Source organism: Ceratotherium simum, chromosome 6 (assembly GCF_057802395.1).
Source record: "Ceratotherium simum simum isolate JZ-2026a chromosome 6, ASM5780239v1, whole genome shotgun sequence".
NCBI classification, from domain to species: domain Eukaryota; kingdom Metazoa; phylum Chordata; class Mammalia; order Perissodactyla; family Rhinocerotidae; genus Ceratotherium; species Ceratotherium simum.
The window spans coordinates 32,740,339-32,765,840 of record NC_141905.1 but is presented as its reverse complement, the minus strand read 5'-3'; the positions used below and the strand labels follow the sequence as shown (position 1 = coordinate 32,765,840).

The window sequence follows — 25,502 nt, the reverse complement described above, 5'->3', positions numbered from 1 at the left end:
TTCTATAACTCACAAATTTAACAGCTCCTGTGTAAACTTTAGTAGAATATGCAAGTAGTCTTAAACAAGCAGGAGTTAACTTGATACCTAAAATTTATAACTTGACTGTTCTTTTTTTTATTTTGAGGAAGATTGGCCCTGAGATAACATCTGTTGCCAATCTTCCTTTTTTTTTTCTCCCCAAAGCCCCCAGTACACAGTTGTATATCCTAGTTGTAGGTCCTTCTAGTTCTTCTATGTAGGACGCCACCTCAGCATGGCTTGATGAGTGGCAAGTAGGTCTGCGGCCAGGATCTGAACCAGCGAACCCTGGGCCAGCCCCAAACTTGACCCATTCTTAACCAACCAAGATCTTTGCTAGAAGGAACATTTTTTATCTATGAAAGCAGCTTTATTAGATGGTGCCAGTTTTATAATACAAAGACCCAGGTGAAGGTAGAGTCCCCAATGCTCCTGATTAATCTCATCACATGTTCCTTTTTAATTTTTTATTTTTATTTTTCGCAGGGAAAGATTCACCCTAAGCTAACATCTGTCACCAATCTTCCTCCTTTTTCCTTCCTTCTCCCGCCCCACCAAAGCCCCAATACATAGTTGTGCATAGTTGTAAGTTCTTCCGGATCTTCTATGTGAACTGCTGCCACAGCATGGCTACTGACAGACAAGTGGTGTGGTACCAACCCTGGGAACTGAACCTGGGCTGCCCAAGTGCAGTGCACTGAACTTGAACCGCGAGGCCATCAGGGCTGGCTCTCACATGTTCCTTTTTAAACAGCCAGGAGTAAGCCACATTGCTGCTGCTTCCAAAGACCCAAGTATAACTGAATCCAACTTGGGAAATGGAGCAAGTGCCATCTATAAACCACCTCTGAGGCATAGGGACCTTTATCACCTAATGAAAGAAAAATTCTCCAAGCAAAAAAAACCCACAGATACGTTCCCCAAAACCTGAGTTTTCTTAAAAGCCTTGTCTATCTGACAGCAGAATTCTTTGAGAAAAGAAAGATGAAAGAAAAGACTAAGCATTCACAGGTCAAGATCATAAGGTTAATTTCAGGTATTTTTGTTTTACAGACAGTCATAATAACTAGCACTTAGTATCTCACATAGCAGAGGTAAGACAAACGGTGTTGAGTTACTGCACCTGAGGCAGTCTAATGCTCCTTAGAACACAGGATTGTGACAAGTGAAGGCTTTAAAAAAATAAAAGTACGGGGCTGGCCAAGTGGCACAGTGGTTAAGTTCACACGCTCTGCTTTGGCGGCCCGGGGTTCCCAGGTTCAGATCCCAGGAGTGGACCTATGCACCACTTATCAAGCCATGCTGGGGAAGATGTCCCACATATAAAGTAGAGGAAGATGGGCACGGATGTTAGCCCAGGGCCAGTCTTCCTCAGCAAAAAGAGGATTGGCAACAGATGTTAGCTCAGGGCTAATCTTCCTCACGTACACACAAAAAAAGTAGATAGCTCATACCAGACTAACACCAGCAAAGAATAAGATGACTGGAACTGTGAAATTTTTTTTAAAGCAAGATGGGAACTTAAAGGTAATCCAGTCCAAACTGATAAACACCATAATAAGGAAAGTGATCTGCCAAATGTCCCAAAGCCACCTAGTGGAAGCAGCTTTGTTTCCTGCCCAGCTTTACCCGTAAAGGATGGAGAGCCTGCTGTGAAGCAGATTTCCAAGCAGCATCATTAGGTTCAGAATAACCTTTCTGACATCAGGGCTGGCGTTCCAGACTTATTTTAATTTGACTGAACTTATCCCGCACCTCTTCCAAAGACAAAAGCTATACTGTAGGGTAAGCGTACTCTGTCAGTTGGAAGACACCTCAGAGATCAGCACCTACAGCTCTCATCTTACAGATAAGAAAACTTGAGGTCCAGAGAGTTGAAGTTGCTTCCTCAAGGAAACAGCTGTTTACAAGCAGAGCCAAGACTAGAAGGGAGCAAGCTATTGCTCTGCAAATGGCTATTTTCTTGTGCCCAGTTCCAGAATGTCAGCCACTCAACTTATACCTCTCAGACATGATGTTAGAGGATCCTTCTCTGGAGAAACTCAACTGCCCCAGGGAAAAGTCCTGTAGATACTAACATTATTTGAAGAGGGTACCCAAAAGTCTGCTAGCTAATAGATTTCAATATGGTAAGGCTTACCACTCTATATAACAACCCATCCCCATTCACCCAACCAACACACACAGGGCTTCCATAAAGATTTTTTGTACCTTTTATTGAAATTGGAGGATTATCCAACATTTGAGGAATGACTTGGGTATGAGGTACCTCAACCTAAGAAACACCCCGAGAATGGAATTCAGAAGAAACACAGAATGGTAGTAGCAAAAGAAAACTTATAGAAACTATAATGAATATCTTCAGAGATAAAATAACAGGATGCTATTTTAAAAAGTAAAAATGAGCAAATAAGAGCCTGCTGAATATTAAAAATATGATAGTAGAAATAAAAAGTCTCACAGAAAGTTGCACCTGAATCTAACCAAGCCTTTAGATTTAACTTCCAGTTTACAGGCAATAAAGGGATAGAGAAACAAGTTTAAGAATACTATGAACAAGCAATCAGATAAAATCCAGAATGTCAGAAACTCTGTAGGACAAGCTGTCCCAGACCCATCAACTGGTCAATAGCAAGGACAAAAAACAGAAAATCAAGTCACATATGAATCCATTTGCATACATTTAAAAACAGGGAAATCTAGATAATACTGTGTTAAATATAGTCATAAATGATAAAACTATAAAGAAAAACAACATAATTATTAATACAAAATAGCGGATTGTTACTATAGGGAGGAGAATGCAATCAGGGAGCATACATGTTCTATTATACGCTAAAGCAGAGAGTATGCCAGTGTTTTTAAGATGGACTGTGTGTGTGCTCTTGTATACATGACATATTTAACAATGAAAAATATTTTACAGAGTTTGAATAATGACAGTTGGGCAGACATTCCTACACATCTTCTAAAAAAGTGTGAGAGCAGAATAAAGGTATATGCTGATGTGCAAATTCTTAAAATCTTCATCTTCATTCACCATTTTCCAGGAAGCTACTAAAGGATGCATTGCCCTAAACAAGGAAGTAAACCAAGAAAGAAGTTATGGGCTCCAGACTCTACCACATGAGAAAGATAAAGGGAATTCTAAGAATGCAGCAAAGGGTAATGTCAGGACAGAGGTGACGAGACCAGACAGGAGCAGGAGAGCAGAGAACTCCAGGAGGGATGACTCCAAGGAAACATGAAAGAACTAATCAATTACCTGATTCATTTTACCATGTGAAAAACTTTTATCAAGAAGCATTTTATACAGGTGTTTGAAGGTATAAGAAAACTGAGATGGTCAAATACAACTAAACTTAAAAAAAAAGGGGGGGGGAACTATTAACTCCAGAGGCAATAAAAAGTAGTTCAAGAAAGAAAATATAATCACTGTAAACTACCTGGCTCAGCAAAGAACAATATTTAAATAGTCGTAATAAAGAATATACAGTAAATGAATTCCACAAAAACTTTTACTTAATTATGCTGGGAGGACAGTGACAAGAAGACCGACCAGGGTGAGACTGAACACAACTCCTCGTCCACCATGTTGACCAGGCAATAGATAGGTCTAAAAGAGACAGGTCTTGAATAAAGAGCAAAGAGTATAGACGTACTGCATATTATTTAGAAATAGAAGAATAAGTGCCCAAAGAAACAACTAAAAGAATTGAAAGTAGCTCCCTTCAGGTGGCAGAAGCTGGAGTGGATAAGGGACAATGGGGTGAAGAACAGGAGACTGCTACCATTATTTTTTTTAAGTCTTTCTAGCACCTATTTGACGTTTTTTTTTTTTTTTTTTAAAGATTTTATTTATTCAGTTTTTTTCCCCCCAAAGCCCCAGCAGACAGTTGTATGTCATAGGTTCACATCCTTTTAGTTGCTGTACGTGGGACTCGGCCTCACGTTGGACGGAGAAGTGGTGCCTCGGGGCGCTCCCGAGATCCGAACCCAGGCCGCCAGCATCAGAGTGCGCGCACTTAACCGCTAAGCCACGGAGCCGGCCCTGACTTTTTAAATTGTTTTCATGTACCACTCTGATAAGAAACGAAATGGGTAGCTTGTGCAGTAGGAAGCCATCTGGCACTGAAGTACTCACAAAGAGACTGTGTTTTCTCTTACACTGTAGAAGGGATTCTTGCATCCAGACACATTCAGAACCATATACTGATAAATTGTACCAATCACTTTCACATGTTAACCTACTCAATATTCAAAGTAACCCTATGCAAAATCATAAGCCCATTTCAGAAGAGGAAACTGAGACTCCATCAGGATATGTGACTTGCTGAAGGACAAAAACTAATAAATAATAGACTGCCATAGGAACTCAAGGATTCTCAAATTCAAAGGCAATTTCACTCTATCATGCCACATCTTCTAGGAAAGTGGACAAAATTATTTCCAAGGTCATTTCCAACATGAATATTATTAATAATGTGATTCTAAAGGTATAAGGAAGAGCTGAATCCCCATCATCCAAGATCCCCATTCAGTACTTCTGCCTCAATACATCCTGGGATTCAATAATAATACCTTAGATTTATATAGGGCTTTACTTTCTATTGGAGACTTTCACATCTATCTATACCTTCCTACTTGAAGAAAACACTTTCTAGGGCCGCCCCGTGGCTTAGCGGTTAAGTGCGCGCGCTCCGCTGCTGGCGGCCCGGGTTCGGATCGCGGGCGCGCACCGACGCACCGCTTCTCCGGCCATGCTGAGGCCACGTCCCACATGCAGCAACTAGAGGGATGTGCAACTATGACGTACAACTATCTACTGGGGCTTTGGGGGAAAAAATAAACAAATAAAATTATAAAAAAAAAAAAAAAACACTTTCTACTCACCTGCAATGCTTTGTTGGCTTCTTTTATATCTTCTATTTTAAGTTTTGATCTAAAAAGATTACAATACGTCCAAAATTCAGTACACATATTTAAATATAGAACATTTAGTAATGTTAGGTATCCGTTTTTATAGATATAAAATTGTATATACTACATGATTCTAATGATCTTTGGTTAGTGGGATTATGTATTTTCCTATATTTTCTAAATGTCCTAAAACAAAAATGTACTTTTTAAATATAAAAATTGCTTTTTTAAGGAAAGAATATTGGTATTTTCATGTGGTTATGACAATATTAACAATAGCTATCATTTATTACAGGCATAATTATGGTGTGCCAGACACTATGCTATAATCTTTCCATGCATAATCTCACTTAATCTTCAAAAAAATCTACTTTAAAGATGAAGAAAGTGAGGCTTGATGAGGTTTAGTCACTTGTAAATAAAGTGTATGAAAATATATGACTATGGCATGAAAATAGCATAGAGAAGGATCAAAATAAAACATGAGAACATAATAACTATGATACAATGACGATACAGGAAAACATCCATATATAATACAAGCCTCTGATAATCCTGAAACCCCTGCTTTCGAGGGAAAAAATGTATAACTTTCTTTATATGGAAAGAATCACATTTACAGATACTACCTTTAGAAGAGTGCTGGTGGGGGCCGGCCCCATGGCTTAGCGGTTAAGTGTGCACGCTCCGCTGCTGGCGGCCCGGGTTCGGATCCCGGGTGCGCACCAACGCACCGCTTCTCTGGCCATGCTGAGGCCGCGTCCCACATACAGCAACTAGAAGGATGTGCAACTATGACGTACAGCTATCTACTGGGGCTTTGGGGGAAAAAATAAATAAATAAAAAAGAAGATTACCTTTAAAAAAAAAAAAGTGCTGGTGATTTCTTTTTTTTTTTTTTTTTGTGAGGAAGATCAGCTCTGAGCTAACGTCCATGCCAACTCTCCTCTTTTTGCTGAGGAAGACTGGCCCTGGGCTAACACCTGTGCCCATCTTCCTCTACTTTTTATATGGGACACTGCCACAGCATGGCCTGACAAGCGGTGCATCAGTGCGCACCTGGGATCCAAACCCGGGCCGCCAGCAGCGAGTACACGCACTTAACCACTATGCCACAGGGCCGGCCCCATGATTTCTTTTTCTAAACTAAAAATTCTTGGAATTTAAGCCTCAAGGAGGATAAGGGAAAAACTGGTTATCATCCTTCACGTATTTTAAAATGTTAGTCATTATAATATGGATATATTAAGCAGTCTAGATTCTCTTCCTTGAATATTCCATCCTAATATTTCATATGTTTCATGTTTTCTTCAAATATGGATAATTCAAGTTTCATTTTTTTATCCTCAAATTAGATAGTCTACCCACTACAATTTATTCAGAAGAATAAATAATATGTAAAGTCCTTCAAAATCTATCAAAAATTCTCTTTATAAGAATCCTTCAATAAGAAACGAATAAGAGCAAAAATATGTCATTATCAAAAGTATTTTTCCAACTAAAATTAATCATTTACATTTAAAACCGCAGGTTCACAACATAAGCACTGGAGAGTAATTTTCAGATCCAACTTGCTCATCTTACAGACAAGAAAACTGATACTCCAATTGCAACGAGGAAAGGCACTGTGCTAGGTTCACATATTTATTCTCAGTTAATTAGAAAAAGAATCCTTTGGGGATTTTATAATTCTCTAATTTACAAATGGAGAAATGAGCTTAAAAAAGTTAAATAAATGACCCTAAGTTACACAGCTGGTAAACGGCAGAGGAATACTTATTCTTGTGAGTGATATTAATGAATACTAATTTTTAAATTTAGTCATAACTTGAAAATGCAGATCTCAAATGGTAAATTTAAAAACTATTCTTTTAACAAAATGAACTATCCCTTTTAACAAAATTAAATGTTTCATACTATTCTACATGACCTTCCCTCTCCCACCCCCCATTTTAAATAATACCTAAATGGTCTACATTAAAGCCTTTTAAAGCCAATTCTGGTAAATTAGGAGCAAAGGTTAAAAAGTATTAGTCCCACCTCAGTCTCTCATCATCAACAAATTTTTAAAGAGATATTCACCATCCTGTGTATTAGGGAGGAATTTGTTTTTACTTAATTTCAATCTGATAACATCATCATAGGAGTAGGAGGATGAAGAGAAGGAGTAAAAGTGGTTCAGCAGATAAACTGGTACAGTCTATGAAAACTCACAGGGGCCACTGGTCCCTTCTGCAGCCCTGATTAAATTCTTGTCACTGCAGAAGAGAACTAGAGTTGAGAAAGGATAAAATATGTCCTGACTCAAAATTGGCACTACTCATGTCTCAGAGACTATGGTCTCAGAAGCAGTAAAGGAAAACCAATAAATCTGCACCACAAAAATTCAAACACTAGCAAGGAAAAACATATATATCATAAACGAAGTAAAAAGAAAAATGACAAACTGGGGAAAAAAGGTGTACACTGTGTATAATTAATTAATTTACGAAGATCCCATAAGAAAACAATGAGCAGGGGCTGGCCTGGTGGCGCAAGCGGTTAAATGCGCGCGCTCTGCTGCGGCGGCCCGGGGTTCGCTGGTTCGGATCCCAGGCACGCCCCGACGTACCACTTGTCAACCCATGCTGTGGCAGCGTCCCATGTAAAGTAGAGGAAGATGGGCACGGATGTTAGTCCAGGGCCATTCTTCCTCAGCAAAAAGAGGAGGATTGGCAGATGTTAGCTCAGGGCTGATCTTCCTCACACACACAAAAAAGGAAAACGATGAGCAATCCATCCAAAAAACGTGCAAAGGATATGAACAGGCAGTTTACAGGAAATAAACTACAAATACAAACGGAACACAAATAAATACAGATGCTCAGCCCTGCTCATGTTTAAAAAAATACAAATCAAAACAAGATTTCAACTATCAGACTGGCAAAAACAGGCACTCTCTCCCTACTACTGGAGGGGGTCTAACACCAGAGGTGGAGGGTAATTTGGCACTATCAAAAATTTTTAAAGCACATTCTTTTTGGCCAGCAACCACCTCTAGCAACTCTTTAGATATACCCATTAAAGTATACCAAGATATATCAACAGGCACATACAAGAATGTTCACAGCAGTACTGGTTATAAAAGAAAAAAATTAGAAATAGTTTAAATTATAGCACAGCCATCCTATGGAATATCTTTATATACTGATATGGAAAAACCTCTAACGTATTTTTGATTAAAAAAAAAAACCCACAAACTTCAGAAGAACATGCATACAGTAGAGCTACCCAAGGATCAGCTATGTAGCCAGCATACAAGGAGAAAATTCAGTAGTCAAAATAACCCTTGAAAATTCCTTAAATAGCCCACAGAGTTCAGTACAGGACTGTGGAGTACATGCAATCTTGAGCGGTAATTTTCATGCAAACTAAAATCTGAGACACAATGAACCAGATTAAAGGAACAAGGAAAAAACAAGTCCGAATTTAGGTCCCTGGACATTCAAATGATCATGCCTTTAATACAACTATAATGTCTCTAGTATTAAGTGGGAAACAGGTGAAAAGTAATACATGTTCCTTGTTTTACTATTCTAACTTGTTTTAATATTTAACCTTTATGATCTTAATAAATAAATACATTATTTTTTGTTGTGAGATGTTCACTGTTGAGTCCCTAGCACTTAGACTAGTGCCTGGCACATGGTAGAGACTCAAAAAGTATTTGTCAAATGAATAAATGGGAAATAAAGTAATAAGCACTTAGCATAGGGGTTAGCTCAAAGTGCTCAACAAATGGATGCCAGATTAAAATCAAAATCTTGCTTATCAGAATCACAATACAAATTGTTTTTTTTTTGTTTTTTAAAGATTTTATTTATTTTATTTTTTCCCCCCAAAGCCCCAGTAGATAGTTGTATGTCACAGCTGCACATCCTTCTAGTTGCTGTATGTGGGACTCGGCCTCAGGATGGACGGAGAAGTGGTGCCTCAATGCGCACCCGGGATCCGAACCCAGGCCACCAGCATTGCAGCGCGCGCACTTAACCACCAAGCCACAGGGCCGGCCCTACAAATTGTTATTTGAATTTATAGAAACAAAAACAGTTTTATCTTTTTGAGAGCTGATATTTCCTTTTGTGGTTCTATTGAACTACTCCTTCCTATGCCCGTGGAAACTGGTCTCATGACTTCTTAATGGAATCGCATCTTTAGCGATTAAATCTCTATTCTACTATGATTTCTACTGTGTTTAACTTTTACAAAAGACATATATGCACATATATAAAACTAATCATATTTATATTTATGATGAGATGCTCACATATAGGTTTGTTCTGAGGTTAGCTAACTTTTAGGGATTGATACTTGGGAGGAATGAAGCAATTTTTTTTTTTTAATTTTATACCTTTTTGTGCTATTTGAATTTTCTAACCATATAAAATATCAAAGGGATTTATTCAGGTGATAGGATTATGGTCATTGTAGCTTTCTTTTACATTTCTGCATTTAAAAAAAGTGACATTATTCTTTTTTTTAAATGTGGCAGTGGTACATTCAATACTAAATTAAACCTTCCAGAGTTTACCACAGATACTTGGCAATATGTTCAATCAGAGCACAGAGATGAAGCTGCTAACCCAAAACACAAACCACACGGAACAAGGAGGAAAATGTAAGACAGAAAACCACTTCTGCTTCTTGTCTTTATAGGAACCCAACAACATTTCAGTGCAATAGAACCAACCACACAGTATGAAGTTAAGCCCTAATTCCAGATGGCATTAAACACCCTCCACTTCTCACAGTACTGGTGGCTCCTCCTCAAAATAGTCTGAAAAAGATCTCTCCAGATATTTTGAAAATTTGACTTGTCATTCTGAGAAAAATATATTAAATGAACTTCTGAATTCTCTGAGTTGAAGAAATTAAACAAGAGTCGTAGCTTTTATCTACTGGAAAACATTTAGAGCTAAGATCTACTAAAGTGAACATAACTTTTAACAAAATCTCTCCAACCTACAGTCTTATTTGTTAATCTTTAAGTTTTTGTCTGGTTTTGTTTTTCTTTAATAGTCATATCTTTCTTTTCTACATTTAAACTTTTCTAACTATTTGGTTTGGCACATTCATACCTTTATAAAACACAAAGACTACTTAGTTGAAGGAAAAAAGAGAAATTACTCGCTAAGTTTGTTGCCAAGTTCTTGAAGAGCTTGCTCCTGTTCATGATATATTTTTTTCAACTGCTGGTTTTCATCCTGGAGGTTAAGGAACTCCTTCAAAACAATAAAAGAAAATCCAATTTAAAAGAAAGAACATGAAAATCCACGTTATACACATACCATTAATTAGGAACACATATCCTTTAGCTTTTTATAAAAAACAAAACTATATGTCCAAAGCTCTTTCTAGCTGCTCTATCAACTATCAACTATTTTCCATTCATTTAATCTCCGTACCATAGTTTAAAGATGATTAGTATATTCTGTTTCCTTGGTATAAACGTAAATTATGGTTTGATTCTCTTTTTAAATAACAACTTTCATCAAGATGTAATTTTTAAAGTTTTACCACCATTTACTTTTTTAAGACTAATGATTTGTTGGGTCTCATTTCTAAGATGAGATAAGGCATCTTTCTCCTTTTGAAGATCTTCCTGCAAAGTCTGCCTCCATTCCTTCTCAATCTTCAAATCGGTTTCCAGTTGCACCCTTGAATGACAAACAACACACAGAAGCTCAGTGCTATTTCTCACACGACAGTTGTGTGTATTCTTTAAGAGCATCTTTTTAGTTAATTACTTTCACCCTTGTAATGCATTTCCTTCAGGTATTTTCTTTCATAAATATTTTTTGGTAAAAAAGTTCAGCAGCACAGGGCTTTCTGATCCCAAAGTATCAGTATATTTGCTGACCACAAAAACTCCTTGCTAAACAATAATGTATGTCATTTACTAATTCTGTATACATAAATGCTGTGTAAGCATAGAAAATGCCTAGAAGGGCACACCATACTATTAAAACTGGTTACATCTTGGAAATGGAACCAAAGAGAAAAACGTGGGGTTTTAATTATTTATATTTCTGTGCCATATGAAAAATTTTACAACAAACTGAAATGTACTGTTCTAAGAATTACAGCAACCACTAAATCAATTAAACATTAGTAGCAGAAAAATCAGCCCTGGTGCAAAGTGCTATTTTGCAGATTACTGTTGGAAGCTGACCAATTACAGGACAGATCCAAGACCAAGGAGACAGTGGGGGAATATCCACACTGCCTGGAATTGCCAGTTCACTTTTTTTTTGGTGAGGAAGATCAGCCCTGAGCTAACATCCATGCTAATCCTCCTCTTTTTGCTGAGGAAGACCGGCTCTGAGCTAACATCTATTGCCAATCCTCCTCCTTTTTTTTTTCCCCCAAAGCCCCAGTAGATAGTTGTATGTCATAGTTGCACATCCTTCTAGTTGCTGTATGTGGGACGCGGCCTCAGCATGGCCAGAGAAGCGGTGTGTCGGTGTGCGCCCGGGATCCAAACCCGGGCCGCCAGTAGCGGAGCTTGCGCACTTAACCACTAAGCCATGGGGGCGGCCCCAGTTCACATTTGAAAGCACTATTTCATCACTCCAACATTAAGTGCTAGCTGGCAAAACAAAAGTAGTCAAATTCCTACACTTTAGGATGACCAAAAATAATCATTTCGATAATTATTGCTCATAAGTAGGTATAACGGGTGAGGCATACATTAAGCAATACTAGAGTTTCTAATATTTTATATTTTAATTACAACATTATATCATAATATTGAGCATATCACAGTATTATTTTAATATTTTTGTATTAATCTTTTGATTACTTTTAATTGTTTCCTCATAAAGTTAGCATTTCCAGCTACAGCCACATTATTTTTCAGTGAAGTAAATAAATTTTAGATTTTATAATTCAGGTTGAAGAGAAGATACCCATGGCTTGACCTCAAAATGGAACTTACAAATTGTTGATAAATACTATTTCACTACAAATTTAAAAGGAATATAGAGGGACAAGAGTATGTTACTAACACTGAACTAACCAAAGCACAGAGTGCCTTGTCGAGGGGCCTCATCATCCAGAATCGGAAAAAACTGAGTGAAAAAGCAAAGAAAAATTTTTGGTTTTTAAGTTATTATAAATATATTGTCGAAACACATGTTGACTACCAAAGGCAGAAACTATAAAGGAAAAATATAACTATGTAAAAATTTTTCATGTCTAAATGAAAAAAAACACTATGAACAAAGTTTAAAAATAAACAATAAAGTTAAGAAACATTTTCACTATATGTGAAAGACCCAGAGTAAATACATAAAGAGCTCTTACAAATAAATATTAACAAGCTGAACACCCCAGAGGAAAAAATAGATGATATGAACTGGCAAATTCACAAAATAAAGAAATACAAAAGGCTATCACTACTAATCAAAGATACGCCAACTCAAACAATAAAGCACAATTTTTCAGGTTAAAGGATTCCTTTAGGTTAACTGTGATATGATGGTATAGACCTACATTAATTGATGTTACAATGTCCATGATGTAGTAAATATAATAAACAAGATACTAAAGAGCATGTAGCATGATCTTCTTTCTAAAAAATATAAAAAATATCTATGCATACCAAAAAAAAAATAAGGATATTCATCAAAATGTTAAAAAAAGTTCTAATTCTTATTTTCTTCACATTGTTCCATATTTCCTTACATTTGGTCAACAGTATGTAATATTTTCATAATCAGAAACCAATAAAGTTATTTCCATTTTAGGGGAAAAATGGAATTTGTTTTTCTTCGACAAGTCCCAACTGAGCATTTCTTTAGAAACAGCTCTAGTTTTTCTGAGCCATCAGGGATTCCCCTGGTCTCCAAATTGTTAACACGTTCATGTTCCACCAAACGGCACCAACTGAGAGACAAAATTACTTTCACGGTTTCAGCAGGGACAGACATTTCTCTGCAGCTGTACCCAAGTCTTACTGAGTAGGTTAGCCCAATAGGGAACAGCCAGGTCCCTGTAGCATTATTTGGGTCACCCTTTGGGCAGAGATCAAATAGCTGCACCATTGCAGGAAATATTATCAGATTTATCTTACTTAACTTTTGTCAAACTCTAGAAAAGTGATTCAGTAACAGAATACCAGGGTTTCAAGATTGTACTCTAGTGACTGGCAAAGTGTTCCAGTCTGGCTTTTCGAGTTTTTCATTTGGCAGGGCACAGGAACTTAAAGAACAAAGCCCTTGGCACCATTAATAAACTGGACAACTTAAATGCTCTGTGTGATTTTTTGTTGACAAGGGAGACCTGAAAGCGCTGCCTGTCCTTTTGTCATAGTCTTAAAATTAAAGAGAAAATGTTTGTTTGCTGAGTGCTTTTCTTTTGGGGAGAGAGGTTTTAGTTTCACAATGTACAAATGATGCAAGTTTTCAACCAAGGTAATATTCCCCAGGGCTGGCCCCGTGGCTTAGTGGTTAAGTGCGCGCGCTCTGCTGCTGGTGGCCCGGGTTCGGATCCCGGGCGCGCACCGACGCACCGCTTCTCTGGCCATGCTGAGGCCCCATCCCACGTACAGCAACTAGAAGGATGTGCAACTATGACATACAACTATCTACTGGGGCTTTGGGGGAAAAAAATAAATAAATAAAATTCCTATTAAAAAAAAAAAAAAGTAATATTCCCTGGCCTAAAGCCTTATTCTATATAACAATTTCTCAAAATGTTATTTTTTTTTTTTTTAAAGATTTTATTTATTCAGTTTTTTCCCCCCAAAGCCCCAGTAGACAGTTGCATGTCACAGGTTCACATCCTTCTAGTTGCTGTACGTGGGACTCGGCCCCGCGCTGGACGGAGAAGTGGTGCCTCGGGGCGCTCCCGGGATCCGAACCCGGGCCGCCAGCATCAGAGCGCGCGCACTCAACCGCTAAGCCACGGAGCCGGCCCTCAAAATGTTATTTTTTGTGGTAGATTTAAAAGGAACTTAGAATTCTGGTTCTGGACAAGATGGAGTAAAAGACATTTCTACCTATCCCTCCAACTAAGCACAGTTAAAAACCCTGGACATTATATATAAACAAACATAAGAAGATTCTGAAAGGGGAGAGAAGAAGGCAGACCAACTGGGAACCCCAGAACTCAAGGAATAACATGGTGATGAGTTCCCTGAAGCTTCTTTTTGCCTCCTATATAGCTCAGACTGGGTGTTAAAGAAGCCCGTAACCCACAAACAGCAGTGGGCATAGACGAAAAAAGCCCCAAGAAAAGCCTATTCTCTCTTGCCAAAGAGCTAGGAAGAGGCAGCCTAGCGGCAGGGACACTTGATAATTATGAAATAAATTACAGGTTAGTGAGTTGAAATCATTTGTTTTAATTTAAACTAATTATGATAGAAACCTTTGTGACAATAAATGCCCTATCAGCAAAACACCAGAGGAAAAAACCAATGGGCCTCCAACCACTGTCAGCAAAGGCCAAGTGGGGAGCCTAGATTTCCACCCTCACTAACCAATAATGAGGTGTTCCTCACAATCTCCACTGTGGTGGTATCAGAGAAGGCCAAATGCAGAGCCTGGCTTTCACCACCACCCAACAGCAATGAGATGACTCTCCTCATCTACCCCTATGGTGTTAGAGAAGGCCACACGGGGAGCCTACACTTTTATCCCCATGCATCAGTAACAAGGCATTTCTCCCCTCCCTACAGTGTCAGCAAAGGCCAAGTGGGGAGCGTAGATTTCCTCCTCTGCCTGGTAGTAATAAGGTATCTCTCTCTCTCTCTTCTAGGATGGTGTCAGCAGAGACCAAGGGGAAAGCCTGGACTTCCATTCCCACTTGATGGGAACAAGGCACCATTTCCCCTCTCCACAACGTCAGTGGAGACTGGTGGAAAGCATAGATTTCAATCCCTGCCCAGTAGTTAGGCACCCTTCTCCATCCCATCCCATCCCAGATGGTCCTGGGATTCTACCCCAACTTGGTATAAAGGGTCAGTGTCTACATTCCCCTGCTGGTGTGGTTTCAGTGGAGGACTGCTAAAATATAAGACTTAAATAAGATGCAGTCTCATAATTCCCAAAATGTCCAGAATACAACTGAAAAACACTTGTCATACTAAAACTCAGGAAAAATCTCAACTTGGACAAGAAAAAACAATCAACAGATGCTAACATGTCAGATAATTCCAACATGGAATTCCAGATGTTGGAATTATCTGACAAGAATTTTAAAGCAGCTGTGATAAAAATGCTCCCATGACCAATTAAGAACATGTTTGAAACAAATAAGAGAAAGTTTTAGCAAAAAAGAAAGAAAGAAAGAGAGACAGAAAGGAGAGAAGGAAGGAAATATAACGAGTCAAATGGAAATCGCAGAACTGAAAAATACAATAATCTCACTGGATGGGCTCAATAAGAGAATGAAGATGATGAGAAAAAAATGAATGAACTTCAAAATACAACAACAGAAATTACCCAGTCTGAACAACAGAGAGAAAACAGACTCAAAAAAAAAAAAAAAAAAAAAAAAAAAAAAGGACAGAGACCTGTGGAACTATTAAAAAAAGAACTAACATTCATGTCATCAGAGTCCCAGAAGGAGAGGAGAAAGCAGGTGGAGCTGAAAAAATATCTGAAGAAATTACAGCTGAAAATTTTCCAAATTTGGCAAAGAGAAACCTAAAGATTCAAGAAGCTGACCAAAGCCCAAACAGGATAAATTCAAAGAAAGAATCATGAGAGTAATTAGAGGAATAATGATTCAAATGACAGTCTATATTTCATCAGAAACTCGGAAGACCAAAAGAAAGTGGCACTTTTCCAGTGCTGAAAGAACTGTCCACTCAGAATTCTACGGATATTCTGAAAGTATCTTCAGAAATGAAAGTGAAATCGAGGCATTCTCAGATCAAAGAAAACTAAGAGAATTTGTTGCCAACAGACCTACCCTAAAGAATGGCTAAAGGAAGTTCTTCAAACACAAAGAAAGAAACTTGGAACATCAGGAATGAAGAAAGAACAATAAAGAGTTTTCTGAATTCTGTTTAATGGTTGAAGTACAAACTATAACATTGTCTGATGTGGTAATCTCTACTGTGTTATGCAGAGGAAATATTTAAGCAAATTATATAATAAAAGGGAGAGGATAAAAAGACCTAAGTAGAGGTAAGGCTTTCACACTTCACTCAAAGTAATAAAATGTTGATACCAGGACAACGAAAATTTGCCAATAAATAATACAATGTCTAGAGCAACCACTAAAAAATCTACATGAAGAGATACACTCAAAAACACTTTAGATAAATCAAAAAGGAATTCTAAACAATGTTCAAGTAACCCATGAGAAGGCAGGAAAAATGAAATAAAGGAAACGAAAAACAGAGAAAAAAATAAAACAGCAGACTTTAGCTCTAATATATCAATAATTACACTAAATGTAAATAGGCTAAAATACATCATTAAAAGAGAGATCAGTGGGACCAACCCAGTGGTGTAGTGGTTATGTCTGCATGCTTCGCTTCGGCAGCCCAGGGTTTGCAGGTTCGGATCCTGGGCACGGACCTACACAGCGCTCATTAAGCCATGCTGTGGCAGTGTCCCACACATAAAATAGAGGAAGACTGGCAGGGATGTTAGCTCAGGGACAATCTTCCTCACCAAAAAAAAAAGAGAGAGATTGGCAGAATGGATAAAAAAACATGAACTATAAGAAACTCACTTCAAATATAATGATAAAGATTAGGCTGAAAGTAAAAATATAGAAAAATGCAAACATTAATCTTTTGTTTATTACATGAAAATATTAATTAAAAGAAAATAGGAGGGGCTATATTAATATCAGATAAAGTAGACTTCAGAGCAAAGAAAATTACCAGAGACAAAGAGGCACATTATATAATGATGAAAAGGTCAATTCACCAAGAAGACATAGCAATCCTAAATGGGTAGGCACTAAACAAGAGAACTTCAGAATACAAGAAGCAAAAACAGAGAGAACTGAAAGTAGAAATACACAAATCCACAATTATAGTTGGAATATTTCAACAAATCCTCTCTTGATAATTGATAGAACTACCAGACAGAAAATCAGCAAGGATAGAGAAGAACTTAACAACACCTCAACCAATGGATCTAAAGGCAGCTTAGCAAGTTATACATCATACATAGCATGTGGTCTTGTTTAATGATCTGTTAAACATAACACACAACTCTCTATTTTCTATTGTTGTTTTCCTTTAATAGCAAAAGTGGTACATATTTACTGGGGGAAAAAAATACTGATGTTTCTAAAGTAAAAACTAAAATACCCCTGTCAATCTGCCAACACTCCCCTGAGATAATCACTCCCCAGAATCTATATTCTTTAAACTCTATCCTATGTATATGTAAATATACACATATGCACGGTTTTAATTTTATAGAAAAGGGGATCATACCTGTAAACTGTCTGCAACTTGCTTTTTTCAACTCAATGACATACACTGACATCCTTCCTAGTTGGTGATATATAGATCTATCACATGAAGTACTAACAAAAATGTTCTCAGAAAACATCATGTTCTCTGATAATATAAATTCCTTAGAGTTACAAAGGTCTATGATACTCAGTATCTAGAAACATAATGGCCATCAGATTAATGTTAAACAATAGGAGAAAGAACAAAATTCTCCTTGAGCAAGAAGATAGCAAGACAGCTGAAAGTGCTCTGTAAACAATAAAGGGAGTAAAAACTTATTATGATAAGTTTTATCATAATTATGTGTTCTAAATTTTTTATTTTTTAAGGTGAACTCCACAATCTAGCTGGCATCATTAAATGAATGAAAATACAGGTATACTAAATTTATGTGCAAAAAAAGGGAGGTGGATGGGACTCACGTTAATACAAGTATTTGTTTCCAAGAATGAAATACTCACAGCTGTTTCTCCTTTTGGGAGATCTGTTTCTGCAGACTGTCGGATTTACTCTGACATTCTTGTAGATATTTCTTGTCCTCATCTTCAGCTTCCATTTGCGCCTTCTCCGCTTGCTGCAATCTGGTGTAATTCAAATCAACTTTGGGTAAAACTGAGGCTAGAACTAGGGTGTAAAAGGGTGAAGAAGACAAATAAAAGAAAAATGGGGAAATAGAAACATTTCTAAATGAAAACAAAGTTTGGGGGAAAACTCACAAACTCAAACGTGAAAGAGCCACACAATGTCTAGAAATTGTTTTGTGATTTTTTTCAATATAACATATAATATGCCCAGAATACTATCTTCGAATTTGTTTTATTTCTTGTTCGTAATTAACAATGCAAAGAACACAGCCTTTACCACATATGTAGAGCATAATGAATCAACTTTCAAAGTATATTAGGTGCGTGACTGCCTTTTTACAAAACCATGAAAGCACAGCACTTACGTCTACACTAGGTGAAGAAGCCACATTGTTATATATTACGCTAGGATGTGTATGCCAGGAATCAAGTGTGCTACAAGGCCAAGAGCAAAGACCTGCAATTACTTCAAATAACAGCCAAGTCCTCCCTATAGGATCTTTACGCATTATGCCAAAGCTGTGTGGCTGTGTATGTATGTGTGTGTGTATGTGTGTGTTTTATGATTAAAAAGAATTTAGTGCTAGTTGGCAACATTTTCTAGAGATCATTTTTGTTCCTCATCACTGAATTTTAAAAATTAGCTAAAAATGTGATTTTCATTTTTTCTGTTTTTATTTGTAAGTCCTTGCTTCTCCCTGTGCTTAGCTCCACTCCCTGCCTCCTATGGCCATCTAGGATTTCCTAGATTTAACTTCAATGTTTTTATAAGAAAACATCTCCCAAGTATTCAAGGGACATTAACCCCTTGTAGGGAATCATAAGAGAAATTTCTATTCAACTAACCAAAAAAATTGCCTCTTCTTTTCTTCCTTAAAACCATACAAATGGGGCAACCCTCACACATTTCAGAAGTATAAATGCCACTTCCAAGGAAAAGAGAGTAACAGTCAAGTCATCTCTAAATTTAAATTAAAAATATTAAGGTGGGGAGACAAGGGACCCAAGCTTATCTCTCAAGTTATAGAAACTAAAATAGAAGTCAGAGTGAGGTAGGCCTTGAAGTTGTGCTATCATTGAAGAAGGCTAAGGGGAACTGGAAAATTGAGGTGCTAAAGCACAAGACGATGGCCAATCTGGGTTATAAACTATTTTAAAATGTATTAAAAAATCAGTAAAGGAGCCATTAGGCAAAGAGTGGGCCAATGGGGAAAAAAAATCTGTGCCAACACACTGTGAAACCAAAGGTTAACTTATTTTAAAACAATTTTTATATTTTCCATCAAAAAGTAGCTAAAAAGATAAAACTGCATCTGAAAATCCTGACCTCCAAAGGGTCAATACTCAAACCAGCCCTTGTGCACAAGGTTTGAGGAATGTGTTTTTGGAAATCCAAGTGCACCCACTCTGCTTTATGGCAGTGTATTACCACAGCAGTTGATCAAGAAGTGTATAGGGTTCCTAATACCCTTTTAGAATACTTAGTAGCATAAATTCTTTTCTACTTAATATATTATAAAATTGTTGATTCTCTTCTAGTCTGTTTAAATACAAGTGGTTTTCAGAAAGATATATCTTTGACCAGCTTGTACTGGTCCTGAGTGTCACTGCTGGCACTTTTCACCAATGACATTGCAATTGTCCTGGTTTGAGTTAACAAATCGTTGTCACTTCATAATGGAATGGACAGAAATCAAAGACAGAAAAAGGTAATAAAGATGTCCAAAATGCAAAAATGGGGATAAAGAAAACAAAAAAGAAAAAAGAAGAAAGAGGATGTCAATAAAAGAATATTCATGTCAATAAAGCATTAATAGTTATGTTTTTCATAAGTAGATTCAAAGAAAGCAATGATAAGACATATGTTGACACCAACATGACAGGTCAATGAAAATACATTACATTTTCCAACAATAAAAGTGAAAAATGCCAATATAAAACAATTCAATTTAAACAAAATTATTTCTTGGGTTGGGTTGAGGGTCCTAGCTCAAAGAACACAACTAAACTGCCAACTTCAGAAAGCTTGATTTCACATAAAGAGATGGAGTGACAAAGGATATGATAATCAATATGCATGGAAATCAATCAGGGATAATTCCACCATGGGTTTTTGTTCATTTTTCTTTTTTCGAGGTTTTTGTTTGTGTATTTGTTTTATGTAATACATTGAACCACATGAAATTGCTGATATTAGGCCTTTTAAAAAAAATCTACAAAATGGCAAGTTCAAATGAATCAGCCTAATATAAAGCAACTTGATTCCATGCAACAACCAAAACAAAAAAGGCAAAACTCTGCTGGACTTAAAAAAAAACCGTGTCCTAATCTAAATTTCCCTAATGGTTTTTGTGGCAGGTGTCAGAGTTGAATAAAGAAAAGGGGGAAAGAAAGGAAAAGAAGAAAGTAAGACTGGAAATGCTGTACCTTTGTTCCAGCTGCCTCATGGCTGCAGTAATTTTATTGGTTTTTTCTTCTAGTCGGGCAATTATTTCATTTTTTTCTTTCAAACCATCTTCAGAACCCTATTTAGAAAAATAGAAAAACTACAGTGGTTTTGATTTTTAAACCTGAATATTTATAAGTTTTGTTTACCATTTTTTATGGGATTATTACTTTGAAATGAGCAGAGTTAATTTGCAGATTAAAATACTCGTATGATATAAAGCAGTAGTACTACTAGTCTTCATTTAAAAAGTAATGAAGAAAAAAAAACCACTCAGCCTTCAACATCTTTGGAAGACAACAGAATGAACTCTTGTAAAATACGCTATTTTTCAAATTAAATTGTAAAGGGCTTTTGGCAAGAAATCTACTTAACAGCAATGTCATTTTATTAGAAAATTCATAACGATTATTATAGTAAAGCATTTTAATCAAAATTAAATCTTTCTCAGGACTATACTGTATAAAGAAGTTCACAAAAAATGTCTTGCATATTTAGACTGAATTTTCCCAAAAGATTTAGTCTTCATATTTTTAAGAAATTAATTTGGTGATTTTTTAAATTTGTTCTTTGATACCTTTTTCAATGCTAGATTTCTTAAGCTTCCATTTAGAAAAAGTCACTGGTTTTTATTACCAATACAGCATAGTTAAAATAGGCTCATCTCTTAAAAACCAAATTCTTCATACAAATATTCATTTTAATTTTATATAACAAGAAATTCCAAGAATTTAAGAACATTCCTTACCTGCAACTTTTGATACATCTCTATGTTAATTGCTTTAACTTCCTCTAGTTGTTGTCGAAGGCCTATCAGAGTATCTTGTTTCTCATGGATATCTTTCTCCAACAACTTCATGGCAAGTTCAATCTCATGTTTCATACTAACTTGTACCGCTAGCTCATTCTCCACATCCTGCAATGTCAACATATCCTCAATTCACACACCACTTCAGGATGTCAAAATCAGATATACAACAGTTAATGACATCAAGAAAGAGTTTCTATTCAATATGTAGACTACTCCTTTTGAATTATAAGCCCCACTAAAGGGAATCAACCAGGTCCTATAACAACATAACATTCTAAATATTTTCAAATGCATATTTTGCTAAAATGAAAGCATTTTCTAGATTCTGCTAAATATCACTATTCTACTGGTTCAAGAATTAATATTTTTATGCCTCATAAACTCAGTATTAATTTTCCTTAAACAAAGAAATGAAGCAGTCCATACAAGTGAAGACCACAGATAACTCAAAAATGCCATTTCACAAACAGTTTTAATTTCTTCCCTTAAAGAACTTTACATCAGAAGGAAAAACAGTTTCCTAACATTAAAGACAAACAGCAAAAGGTATGGAAAGGCTGCCAATACTCTCTTCTTGACCTGGGTGGTAGTTACACAGGTATTTATGTTATAATCCATTAAGCTATACATTTGTATTTTTCTGAAGGTATTGTATTTCATAATTTAATAGGTTAAAAAACAAGTTAATTTTAAATATGATTTTATTAATATTTGAATACATCATTCTATTCTATTTCATTGTTTGTAATGCTGGTCACAATCCATTCATTTCACAAACATAGATTTTAACAGTTTAAAAACACTTTAAAAAACACTGATACAGTGGGAGCTTACAGAATTTGAGGGGATTAAGGGGATGGGATTGCCATCCCACCAAGAAAGATAAGGCTGAAAGAGATTTTAAGTGGTGCTTGCTTAAGGGTAAATTATCATTATTATTATTTTTGCTAATGTAACTTTAATATAATCTACCTGTCGTAACTGAGATTCATCTCGAAGCTGCCTTCTGGCTTCATTGCACATTTCATCCAGCCCCTGCCGAGAATGCTTGTATGCCTGAAGCTCAGCTTCCACATCCACTTTGGTAACCTAGGAAGAAAACAAAACATTTTATTCTATGAGCACTACTACTAATACAACAAAGAAATACCCAGTCTATGCAAAAGTTCCAAAAAGTGGCAATTTCTGACACAAGAGTCTGTTTGCAACCAGTCTATACTTACCTCTAGGTGCTGCTGTGTTTTCATTAAAATCAATTTATTTTCACTTCGTAATTGATGATTTTCTTCTTGGAGTTTAATGATATTATTCTTTGCTATTGCTAACTAAAAATTATGAAATGGGCAAGAAAAAAGATTTTAAACATTTTTATTTATACTTGCTTTACAGGTTATGTTCATGACTATAAACAATAGAAAATAAAATCTTAAAACTAGCAAAATGTCTCTCATATATACAGAAACTTTCATAAGAAAAATGTGCTCCTATTATCACAAGATACCAATTAAAGAAATTATACTCTTATTTCTACTATTTTCTTTTGTAAGTTGAAACATATTACGTTAGTCAAAACATATTATGCTTATCTAATTTACAGTATGTCCTGAATACAAAATGCCTGAGTAAGCGTACAAAGAATTATGCATTAAACAATAAGACTGTAAAGACTTGTGTAAAGATAAAAATATCTATAAGGAAAGGTTATGCTATCATTGAAAATGTAATACAGACATCCATAACCAAATAGAACACCCTGTCAAATCTAGGCACGCTGAGTGACCATCACAAATATGAGACAGTTATCATCATCAGAGTTAAACATGAATAAGTGGCTTGGCTCTGAGGCCCAGAATGAAAACAGGGTCCTAGGAAAGGAAAGCAGGGACCACTCCCCAGTGCTGGCTTGCAAATAAATTGCTGAACACTGTCAGGAATACAATTTCAACTTCACAGTGTGCCTAAGGCCAAGAAGAGTTGCAAACTAGTGAGCAGCTCTCTCTAATGGTCCCAATCTATCGAACTATCAAATGGTCCCAAACTATCAAAATGAAGATGCATTCTTAACTGCAATCATGCAATCATGTGTTCCCTGGGTTTGGAAAAACGAGGCCAATTCTAAAAGAAATAAGAATCTTAACATGGAAAATAGGGTTCATAGCACTAACAGCAGATTTCTTCTTCTAGCCTAAATAATTCTGAAAATAGAAAGCAATAATTCTGTGGTTTGATAGATTTTTTGAAAAATTCATCTGAAAAGCAACTTTACCAATAGTATTAAAAAAAGAGCTGAGATAAATTTCTGGTTCTGGGACCACCAGATAGCCACTTTGACAATGCAGGAAACCAGAGCACATGGGATGAGTTTTACACATGGGATTGTGGAGAAAGGATGGACATAATCATGCAGTGACACTTGTGAAGAAAAGTAATCTGAACAGTAGAACAAGAACAACAGTATCATTTTAACAGGAATTTCTAACTACAGGTGATTCCACTATCTAAACACAAGTCAGCCAGATTTAAAAATGAGAATCACAGCTTCTATATACAAGAGTTTGTATGATTTTCATCTTTGGGGCTCATTTAGAAGTTGAGTATCTCAAACGACTCACAGATTCACCTAAGAATTTGCCTGAGAATATGTGGTTTCTCTAAAACTGATAATCATCATTACAACTATATTACAAGCGCTCCATCATAATGATGAAAATGTGTGTGTGTGTGTATCTGTGTGTGTTTAATGCATTCATACTTAAAATGGAAAAAGATCACAAATACTAGGTAAGTAACAGACAATTATCCATGGCTGGGTGACAATACCTCTTCAATCAGCTTAGTATTTGACTTTTCTAATGAGTCAACTCTTGAATGGAGACTGCTGACCGTGCTGCTGAAATTAATAAGGAAAAAATTCATTCAAAATCATGCAAACTCACAAAGGCAAGAAAAAGTATGTTATCCTGGACTCATTATGTTGACAGCCCTGTCTGAATTTCTGAGTGTGGCAAATTTCATTAAGTTTCATTAAGGAGAGCAATAAAGGGGGTTCGACCGGTGGCGTGGCAGTTAAGTTCGCGAGTCCCACTTCAGCGGCCTAGGATTCACCAGTTTGGATCCTGGGCGCAGACCTACTCACCGCTCATCAAGCCATGCTGAGGCGGCGTCCCATATAGAAGAGCTACAACTCTACAACTAAGCTACACAACTATGTGCTGGGGCTTTGGGGAGAAAAAAGAAAAAAGGGGAAGACTGGCAACAGATGTTAGCACAAGGCCAATCTTCCTCAAAAAAAAAAAATTGTTTTTTTTTTTTTCCCCCAAAGCCCCAGTAGATAGTTGTATGTCATAGCTGCACATCCTTCTAGTTGCTGTATGTGGGACGTGGCCTCAGCATGGCCGGAGAAGCCATGCGTCGGTGCGCGCCCAGGATCCGAACCTGGGCCGCCAGCAGTGGAGCACATGCACTTAACCACTAAGCCACGGGGCCAGCCCTAAAAAAAAAAAAAATTGTTAAAAAAAAATTTTTTTTAATAAAAGGAGAGCAATAAAGACCATAGCAAGAGAATCAATATTTCTATTAAAATTCCATTTGACACTGCTCATTATTTTATGTTGTCTTCTTAGGGTCCTTCTTACATTTAACTTTTAGGAATGGAAATTCCACATAAAGATTAGTAAATATTGTTAAAACTAAATTTAAAATTATTTTTTAAAGGATAAACTTTAAATGTCCACTGTATAATTGGCTTAGGGGCCGGCCCGGTGGCACAAGCGGTTAAGTGCACGCACTCCGCTGTGGTGGCCCAGGGTTCGCCAGTTCGGATCCTGGGCACGCACTGATGCACCGCTTGGCAAGCCATGCTGTGGTGGTGTCCCATCTAAAGTGGAGGAAGATGGGCACGGATGTTAGCCCAGGGCCAGTCTTCCTCAGCAAAAAAAGAGGAGGATTGGCAGATGTTAGCACAGGGCTGATCTTCCTCACAAAAAAAAAAAAAAAATTAAGTGGCTTAATGAGGCTTACAAACAGTAGTCTTCAACACAACCCCGTTCCTGTTTCCCCTGTCCACTTTCATAGTAACTTAAAAACCTCCAAAGTCACCCATGGTTTGAGAAATGTGAATATGAGATACCCAACATCAGGTACTCAGTCAGCCTGCAGCTAAGCAAACACTTCATCTTTCAAGGATATAGTCAAAAGTCAGTTTACACCACATAAACACACTTGCTTTTTGCATTTTTGTTTAAACTGATCAAT

At 36.8% G+C, this 25,502-nt stretch overlaps 1 protein-coding gene across 9 annotated transcripts in view; it reads right to left on the bottom strand.

Moving 5' to 3' along the window:
• Window positions 1–25,502, bottom strand: part of RUFY2 (RUN and FYVE domain containing 2) — a 44,464-nt gene that overhangs the window by 5,787 nt on the left and 13,175 nt on the right. For 6 of the 9 annotated variants that reach the window (XM_087432130.1, XM_004427060.3, XM_087432129.1 and 3 more), the window contains 9 exons: window positions 24,069–24,138; window positions 22,472–22,573; window positions 22,221–22,337; window positions 21,186–21,353; window positions 20,419–20,516; window positions 17,869–17,988; window positions 10,508–10,637; window positions 10,108–10,202; window positions 4,915–4,963 (listed from right to left, as the gene is read on the bottom strand). In XM_087432130.1, coding sequence (XP_087288256.1) covers window positions 4,915–4,963; window positions 10,108–10,202; window positions 10,508–10,637; window positions 17,869–17,988; window positions 20,419–20,516; window positions 21,186–21,353; window positions 22,221–22,337; window positions 22,472–22,573; window positions 24,069–24,138 — 949 coding nt within the window. Of the gene's footprint in view, window positions 1–2,406; window positions 3,096–4,914; window positions 4,964–10,107; window positions 10,203–10,507; window positions 10,638–17,868; window positions 17,989–20,418; window positions 20,517–21,185; window positions 21,354–22,220; window positions 22,338–22,471; window positions 22,574–24,068; window positions 24,139–25,502 lie in introns of those variants that run through there. The other 3 variants (XM_087432127.1, XM_087432125.1, XR_001390702.2) reach the window with 3 other exon arrangements.